This window comes from Culex quinquefasciatus, chromosome 3 (genome assembly GCF_015732765.1).
Source record: "Culex quinquefasciatus strain JHB chromosome 3, VPISU_Cqui_1.0_pri_paternal, whole genome shotgun sequence".
NCBI classification, from domain to species: domain Eukaryota; kingdom Metazoa; phylum Arthropoda; class Insecta; order Diptera; family Culicidae; genus Culex; species Culex quinquefasciatus.
In genome coordinates, this window is record NC_051863.1 from 85682052 (window position 1) to 85692065 (window position 10014).

General features: G+C 33.3%; 1 protein-coding gene across 1 annotated transcript; it reads right to left on the minus strand.

The window, feature by feature from the left end:
• Nucleotides 1-3242: 3242 nt before the first annotated feature.
• LOC119770416 lies at nt 3243-6152 on the minus strand. The gene is made up of 2 exons (XM_038265281.1): nt 5923-6152; nt 3243-3604 (listed from the first exon to the last, which is right to left on the minus strand). Exons 1-2 carry the CDS (start codon nt 6086-6088, stop codon nt 3243-3245), a joined length of 528 nt encoding a protein of 175 aa, XP_038121209.1. The 5' UTR covers nt 6089-6152.
• Between the last annotated feature and the right edge of the window lie 3862 nt (nt 6153-10014).

Sequence of the window (10014 nt, forward strand, 5' to 3'; positions counted from 1 at the left end):
GGGGCAAATCGGGACACAAAATTTGAAGGTTCAAAAACGTCAAAAATCTTCAAAAGGCTATATTTATTGTTTATTCGTCAAGCTTATGTAGACTACTTACAATTTTCTTACATACTAGATATTATTTCTATTGTACAGATTTTTTCGTAGTTCCGGTTTAGACATGTCGAAATGTATGTACTGTGAATTTTCATTATAAAAGCGCATCATTTGATTTAATGGCGAATTTTTTAAATAATTTGTCGTGTATGCAGTTATTCTAAAAAGTGGTGAATGTCTAAGAGTAAGGCTTGGTTCATGAATACTATGGCGTATTTCTTTGGAATACTTTTTTATTTGAGTTTTAAAATTATGCTATTTTTTCACTAAAATGCCAATAACTCCCTCTAGATTTAACCAAATGGGATGCTTCTCCCTGCATTTTGTTGCATTTTTCAAGCCCTTTCAGATAAATTTTGAAATTTAATTGAATTTTGCCTTTTTAAGATTTTTGACGTTTTTGAACCTTCAAACTTTGTATCCCGATTTGCCCCACTTCCCGTTGACCTAGAGTGCTCATATTTTGGCCAGATGCTAGTTTTATATGAACAAACAACCCTGAAAATTTCAGGCAGATTGGTGAGGTCCAAACGACGTCCCAAAGGAGTAGGCCCTGTTCGTGGACTCGCTCTTAAAAATTATTAAAGAATTTCAAGTATGTCTTGGACTTCTAGAATTTCTTAAAATTCTAGAATATTTAGAATTTCTGGATTTTTTTTATTTCGAAATTTCAAATCCTCGGAATTTTTGTGCCAGGATTTTTGAGGAATGAAAATAGCAATTCAGGAAATTCAAGGAATCAGCTATAATCTACAAATTTATGAAAATCATTCCTAAAAATAAAACTTTCTCAAGAATGTATATAATCTAATATTTTGTAGGCTGATAAATGTCAACGTAGGAAAATAATTTTGAATTGGTCATTGGGTGGTGGGTACAGGGGGACGAATGTAGGGGTAGATTTGTTACGAAAAGTATGAAAATCATAGAGACTTACTTATTTTTATAAGATTAGAAGTTTTGTTGAGTATTTTTAAATCGCCAAATATACAAAATAAATTCTGTAGGAGTATTTGAATCCCGTTTTCGCAAGGGGTAATCAAAGCACCAACAAGCCAACGATAGAAATTCGGTTTACACAACCTTTTTTCTTTAAAAATAACTTCAGTTTTATTTGTAGATTTGTATATTCTAAACAGACCAAAAGAAAGTAATTTCCATGGATGTATTTTTTTTTTCTCATGGAAACAATCATATTTTTGGGGATTGACGAATATCATCGAATTTCTTGGAATTTATTTAGAATCTTGAATACCGGGTATTCTGGAATGCTGCCAAAAGATGTGATTGTACAGATTGGAGGTGGTCCGAAAACAAAAGATTTGATCGGATCTTTTGGTGGGTGAACGAGATATGATTTTTGAACTTTTGAGGAGTTTAAAAAAGAATCTAGATAGAACACGGAATAATTTTTATTATATACTTTTGGATGACTAATTTTTCTTAGATCAGTAGTGTCCCTACCAGTGACTTGCACGTATTATAAAGTATTATTTATGTTTTGGTTATTTTTGTAGAGATCTTTTAAAAATCTTGTTTAGGTAAGGCAAGTGTACCATATGGATTTTTAGTATGGAAAAAATACGAATTGCTGCAGCAACATATTTTATTGTGAAAAAAATACATAAAAGTTCTTAGAAACTGATAAACAATTGTTTAAAAAGTTGTCCATACACGATATAATAATATCATGAAAATTTACTATTTATCATCTAAGTAATTTTTTTTTCGTAAAAACGGTCAAATTTTTAATAAAATATTATTTTTTTAATATAAAAATGAAAGAAACGTTTTAAATACATCCTAATCTGACGTATCTAAGTGATAATAGTTCAATTGTTATTAAATTAGCATGTTTTTTCAAGCATTGTTCCTCTTGCCCCAACGGGCTGTTCGTCTTGCCCCACTGGTTGAGTAGAACGTACGAAAAATCAAAAATTTTGAAATCATTTTTTTACATAAAAAACAGATTTTTTTTTTAAACTTGTTCTATCAAAGTCTCAGTCAAGACCTGGAATAAGATGATTCTAAAAAATCCGACAGATTTTTTAACGTTTTTAATGGGTTATAACAAGCATTTCCTTAGCTTGTTACACTTGCCCCACTTTCCCCTATATACACCAAAATGTTCGTTACATTCTAACGAATCCAACGGTAGGTATATAAACATATAGGAAAATGGTGGAGAATATCGTCAACACCTGGGGAGGAACAATAAGTTAAAAAAAAGTTAAAAACCCAATTTTCGCGGATGACCTAATCGGAGTCTGACATTAAGGCTCTGGAAGGCATCATTCCATATCGGCCATTTGGCGGCCATCTTTGTTTTAGAAAAAACATTCAAATCTTGGTTCAGAATGTTTCAATCAAAAAATGGTTTTCTTTGAGTTGATTATAGAAGCATTTTACATAACGTGATATTTTTTTCATTTCAATTTACTATTTCTGGACCCTGAATTCAGAACCATCATTGACAGTCATTGCCCGAAAAGTGAAGGACACCTTTTACGACCTTAATCCACTAAGGTAATCGCGATAGAGTTATCTACGTGCGCATGTATTGCGTGTACGTACACGAAAAAGATTGAGGTTAAATTTTGTACCCGCCAGCAAAACAAATGGGGTGCTAGTGTGCGTGAGCTCGGGCTTAGATAGCTCTATTGAGTTTGTAAGGGTGTGGTTGTCAAAATCGCTATCTCTGACTCTGTCACTCCGATGGAAGCTGACTTTGTTTATGTTTTGGTTTTCCTGGCACAGTCCATTGTTCGTTTGTTTTCGTGGCACGGAGAGTACCTATGATATACAGCCTTGGTTGCTGCCTTCCTCCTGAAAGCCTTGCAACCACACCCCTGACTGAAAAGTCCGTCGGACGTCCGTCGTTTGTCGTCCGTGCATTCGTACGACGTCGCACGATAATGTCGTGCGACTGTCGCGCAAATGTCATACGTTTTTGCACCAAAATGTCGTATTTGTCGTGCGATCGATAATCGAAATTGTACGACATTGTCGTACGACATTCGACCGACGTCGCACGGTTTTGTTATTTAGGATGTCGTGCCATTGTCGTGTGCTGTCAATTCTAATTTTTAGGTTATGTTGCTGTTGAAAAAAAAAACTGTTGTTTTGTTTTTTATTTTATTTTTTTATTCAAACACATCTAATTTCACAATAATATTAACTTTTTCACGAAATTTAACTTCCGGATCGCCGATTCTTCTCAAAATTCCTTGATTTTCCTTGATCGCAGCTTCAGGCTTGGATTGGTGTTCTCCTGGCAGCATTTTGGTCATGCTGGACTTTTGATCCCCGACGAGCTGATCAAAGTTGTACAGGGATGCAAAGCCAATCTTGGATCTCTGACGGATTGATGGCCACCGGAGTACGACACAATGTGGGTTTGTGGAGTATGCGTACGAAACAACGTGGCTGCTGCTTCCGTGGGTTCTACGGATGCAACGCGGTACCACACGTGGACGGCAGGATCTGATTGGAATACGTTTGTTGCCTGAAAAAAAGATGCGTCAATCATAAATTGGCAAGCATTTATAAATAAAATTCAGATTTGAATAATAATAACATGAAAATTTCAAAATACTAAATTTAAAAAAAAAATCCTTTAAAAATAAAAATTGCATGACTTTTTAAAAGCTTAAACATCTATAAAAAAATAAAAAAGAATGTATCTTAAAATTTAAAAATGCATAAAACGTGTTTGAAAATTTTAAGAAATTTAAAAATGCTAAAAAAATAATGTTCTTATGCTTGATTTAAAGATTTCAATTTTTTTGAAATTCAAAATTCTTTGAAATATTTTATGAACCGTCATCAGAGGTGACATTCTGTCATCAGGGGTGAGATTGGGTCAAACAAAAATGCTGAAATTTGTATGACCCAATCTCACACCCCACACCCAATGGAACTATAAAACTTTAATTTTTAAGGATTACAGAATGTTAAAATTTTAGAAAATATCAAATATTACGAATTTTCAAAATATTCAAAAACTCTTAAAGTTAACAAATATCAAAACATTAAAAATGTAATAAAAATAATGTAATCAAAAATTTCAAAATTCTAAAATTCTAAAAATCTAAAATTCTAAAATTCTAAAATTTTCAAATTTTCAAATTTCCAAATTCTAAAATTCTAAATTTCTAAAATTCTAAAATTCTAAAATTCTAAAATTCTAAAATTCTAAAATTCTGAAATTCTAAAATTCTAAAATTCTAAAATTCTAAAATTTTAAAATTCGAAAATTCTTATTTTCTGAATTTTAAAATTCGAGAGTACCTCAAAACCAAAATCATTTCATTCAATTTATTATATTTTTATAACTCCTATTTTTTATTAGACCATTTTTTGTAGATTTTACATTGTAAAATCCTTGAAATTTTTTCAAAGTTACCTAATAGATTTTAGATTTTTTTCCAATTGAAAATTTTAAAATTTATGAATTTTTAGATTTTTTTTTAGAAAAATATTAGTTATTTAAAAGAAAAAAAAATATTTTTAATTTTGTAAATTTTTTTTTTTGTTTTTATTCAATTTTTAGATTTTTCAAAATTTGAATTTTATTTAAAATTTTAAAGTTTAAAAACTGCAAAAAAAAATGATATTTTTTTAATGTTTAGAATTTTAAGAAACTTATTAATTTTTAAAATACGTAGGAATTAAAAAAATGAATTTTCGATTTTTTATTTAAAAATATAAATTATTTGAATTTATATTTAGATTTTTTGAATTTTTAATTCTGGAATTTAAAAACTTATAATTTTTAGAATTTTAGAATTCCAAATTCCAACTCGTGCGACTAACGTTTTCGGGAATTTAAGAACTTTATAATGTTAGACTTTTAGTAATAATGAATTGAAGAATTTTAGTATTTAAGAATTAGGAAATTTTAGTATTTAAATGCAGACATGCATCCGCTCTAACTCCTCTTTTAGAAGAACTTGTTTGGCATTTCACGTAGAAGATACCCAGCATGTTGTGCCAGTGATTAGAACACGCTAATTACGCTTGTCTTTTAGGCTCCCGAAGACCCTGAGAGATTATTTTGAAACCCAACCGAGATATAGGTTAAGAACTCTTAACTGCACTCAAAGAGCTTTTTAGCTCTTGAGAGCTAAAGAGAACATTTACATGAACATATAGCTAAAATCGGGTTTTCCAATGGACCATTGTTTTCTACACATTATTCAAGCCAAAATCAAGAGATTTTTACCTAGCAACAAGCATAACATTGCTTTAAACGAAAATGCTATCTATAACAAGCTGAGTGCCGTTAAAAAGAGCTCATAGTGCCGATGCATGTCTGTTTAAATGTCTGTCAATTTCAAAATTTTAATATTTTGAAATTTCAAATTTTTTTAAAAAAATATTTGAATACTTTAAGAATTTTAAATTCTTTCATTCTTATGTTCTGGAATGCTAGAATTTTGAAGTTAGAATGAAAAACTTTATAATTTAATTTTACAATTGAAATTGAATTTGAATTTATTTTTAATTTTTTGAGGCAGGAAAAGCCACCAAAGCAGTGGCACCAAAAATTTACTTCTTTTTGTAAACATAAAATCCAAAACATAAATACATGAGTAACAAAATAAAAATAACACGGCGGGACCCAGAGGAGCTTGGTATCAAATCAAATCAGCGTTGATGTTTTTTTAAGCTTTAGTATTCTAGATTTTTTTATTTTTCATTTTGGAATTATTGGATTGAAAAGTTAAGAATTTGTGGTGTTCCATTCATCCTATTTTTAATTTCAACCGTAAAATCGCAATTCCAGCACACCTTCTCCATCGTTTCTTAAACATGACTTACCAGTTCCTTTAGATATGCGTCGCAACCTCCCGCGGAAAGTAAAACAACAAACACCAACCAGTTCCTCGATCGCAAACTGGTTCCTTCTTGTCCCGTCTTCCGGAATGCCCGCCGAGTATACCATATTTCCCGTCCTCCTCCTCCTCCTCTTCCTCCTATACCGCATCAAAGACCGGAATCTGGAATACAAAACACTTTGATTCGGTCGCTTGCCCACTCCGGCCGGAACTTTCCAGCAGAAAAAGTAATTCAACCTAGAACACAACTTACCTTTAAACTGTCCAAAACCTCCCAAAGCCTAAAATTAACAACAACTGGTTCGACTCGGTTGCAATCAAGTCCGAACAAGATCAACTGAAGAGAACTGTCAAACTGTTTGCGTCGACGATAATCGACGTCGAATTGAAGGTAAATCGATGGAAAAAACAATGTCGAGCATGTCGAGTGTTTGTCGCACGTTTGTCCTCCTTTCGACCAATCGATATCGAAACGGTAAAATCAAAACCGTGCGACAACTCGTACGACGTGCGACATTTTTCAAACAGGGACGCTACGAAAGCTTTGGCTAACGCTTACTTAGTAAAGACACTATACATCTGAGTGATGAATTTAATGAACCATTTGAAAGCACTGAAGTTTTTTTTCATAAAATTATTTTTATTAAGTCCTTTTCGGTACTGGGACCTGGTTAGGACCGAGTTGGCTTTTGTAATTACATTGTTCTTAAAGTTAAGAGTAATTACAGAGGATCTTGACCATTTGAAAGTTTGTTGAAAGTTCTCGAAGTCGAGAACAGAACACTGATGAAGTCTGCCAGTAGTAGACGAAATACGTATCTGTCAAGATATTAAAATACATAGCGGAATAAAAAGAACAAATCGTCTCATTGTATTCATAGTTTCCTCGTATATATGAATGAAATAAACAGTTATATAGTTGATAACAGATGTGTTAACGTATATTCAACAATTTTATTGATTTTTGACAGACTTTCTTGCCAAATAGTCCAAATTACTATCTTTTTCTAAATTTACAGTTTTCTAATAGAAAAATCAAACAAATATTGCAAAGTTGTACACCAAATTGTTGGAAATAATTTTTCGCATCTGAATCCGGCATAAGTTTTATAAAAATATTGATTATGAAGGAAAAAAAACATTTTTTTTTTTCAAAAAATCATAGGTTTACGCTATTTGTTCATAGGTGGGTCATTCCATCTCAGCTGTGCACGAAAAAGTGCAAATTTGAAAATTACCCTCACCGATCCTGCTCAAATTTGGCAGAACTGTTGATACTATCAAAATATTCAAGAATCCCGAATTTCATCCAAATCGGACCGCTCCTCCATTTTTGTACCTCCCCAAATAATCGACTTTTTGGCGTTTTTCGGAGCGAACCTCCTAGTTTCAAACGGCGATAGCTCAGAAACCACAAATTTTAGAAGGTCGGTCTTAGACTCAATTTTGAAGAAAATTTGACGTAGAATCCATTTCCGTGATCAAAATTTTGATTTATTTATTTTTTCTGCCTGTATTGCGCAATTGAAAACTTTAAACGGCCGTATCTCAAAACACCCCAACTTATTTTTTTTATTTGACCTCACCCTCACCATCGTATTCCCGGACAATTTTACATAAGAATCACTTATCGACAGAAATGAATATGTGAGCAATTCTCTACCAAAACCGGAAATGGATTTGATTTGTATTTATTGATTTGGCTCAAACTTTGTGGGGGCCTTCCCTATGACCAAATAAGCTATTTTGCGTCATTGGTTCACCCATACAAATCTCCATACAATTTTGGCAGGTGTCCTTACAAAAATGGTATGTAAATATTCAAACAGCTGTAACTTTTGAGTGAATTTTCTGATCAATTTGGTGTCTTCGGCAAAGTTGTAGGTATTGTTGAGGACTTTTGAGAAAAAAATTGGTACACGGAAAAAAATTTGCTGATTTTTTAATCAACTTTTTTTCACTAAAACTCAATTTCCCAAAATACGTATTTTTTGATTTTCGAGATTTTTTGATATGTTTTAGGATACAAAAATCCGCAACTTTTGAGCCATAGAAAAACATGGTCAAAAATCTGCTGCCAAGTTATGAATTTTGAAAAATAGTGATTTTTGGAAAAAATCGAAGTTTCATGCAAAAACAAGTTTGACATTTTTTTTAAATGCAACATTGAATTTGCAATCGAAAAGTACTTTACAGATTTTTTGATAAAGTGCTCCATTTCAAGATGTAGCCACCGAAAGTTTGATTTTTGCGAAATATTTGCCGTTTTTCAATTTTTGAAATAGTGACCATGAGTGACCATTTCTGAAAATATTTTTTTTTGAAAAGTTTAGAAAATTTGCTATAAAATTGTCTAAGAGGCATTGAAGATTGGACCTCGGGTTGCTGAGATACAGCCGCTTTAAGAAAAAGAAACACGAATATTGAAGTTTTCTAAGTCTCACCAAAACAACCCACCATTTTCTAATGACGATATCTCAGCTACTAATGGTCCAATTTTCAATGTTAATACATGAAACATTCGTGAAATTTTCCGATCTTTACGAAAAAAATATTTTCAATTTTTTTAAATCAAGACTAGCATTTTAAATGAGCGTAATATTCAATGTTTGGCCTTTTTGAAATGTTAGTCTTGATTTAAAATTTTCAAAAGATATTTTTCGAAAAGATCGGAAAATATCACGAATGTTTCATTTATTAACATTGAAAATTGGACCATTAGTTGCTGAGATCAATAACTGCTACCTGGTGTTCTGGGAGATGATTAATTTATTTTTTATAATTTTACGCAAATATTTATTCAAATAGCTAATACCTTGATCAATCTATTTTTGTGTAAGGAATATTTATTGGGTTATTTTGAATGCACCGTTTCCATTTGATCCATTTGATTAAAAGATGGTTTTGGTCAAGTTGCATTTAATAAAAAAAAATCCTTATACGTGAGGACAGCAGCCGTATTGTGTTCCAAGAATCCAAGAATGGCTGAAAAAAAAAACATTGTTGTTCGGACGGTGTCGAAATCATCGCAACTATATTTTGGGGAATTAACCACTTTGCAGCAGATCAAGCTTCTTACATTTTTCAGTTTTATACTTTCCGGGAACCGTGGTGTAGGGGTAAGCGTGATTGCCTCTCAACCAGACGGTACCGGTGGCATTTTTCGAGACGAGATTTGTCTGATCACGCCTTTCGTCGGACGGGAAGTAAATGTTGGCCCCGGACTAACCTAAAAAAAGGTTAGGTCGTTAGCTCAATCCAGGTGTAGGAGTCGTTTCCTGGGTCCTGCCTCGGTGGAGTCGCTGGTAGGCAGTTGGACTAACAATCCAAAGGTCGTCAGTTCGAATCCCGGGGTGGATGGAAGCTTAGGTGTAAAAAGAGGTTTACAATTGCCTCAACAATCAAGCCTTCGAACACCTAGTTTCGAGTAGGAATCTCGCAACCGAGAACGCCAAGGCCAAGGCAATGCGAATAATTTGATTTGATTTTTTTTGACTTTGCAGAAATCCTTTTCCTACTCTTTGTGATCGTCCTTCACTACACCCAACCGGCGGTCTGCATGAAATCTGTCCTCATGTATTTTTTGCGATATAGGGGTATGACATTTTTGTCCGTTACCGACAATTATCGACATTACCGACGGCTGATTGATTGTATTGCAGAAAAAAAATCTTAACAGAACGAGAATTGTACCATCAACTTCTAAGTTGCTGATCCGACACGCTACCACCGCGCCATAGACGCTTGATGAAGTGTGAGGGACAGAGCGCGAACATATTGTTCTCTCTGGAGTGTTGCTCGGGAACGCGCCATCATTATATGTGTTGGTGAGAACTGCAGATCGCTGACATAGAGTTATCTAAGCCCGATCTCACGCACACTAGCTTACCATTTGTTTTTGCTGGCGGGTACAAATTTTAACCTAGAAATCCATCGTGTACGTACACGCAATACATGCGCACGTAGATTACTCTATAGGGACGAGGCGTTACATCGTGCTGCCACCTGGTTTTTTTAAGCGCAAGAATGTAAAAGTGCTGAGTCATCGTCTAAAAATAGACGGCGTCCTATCTCG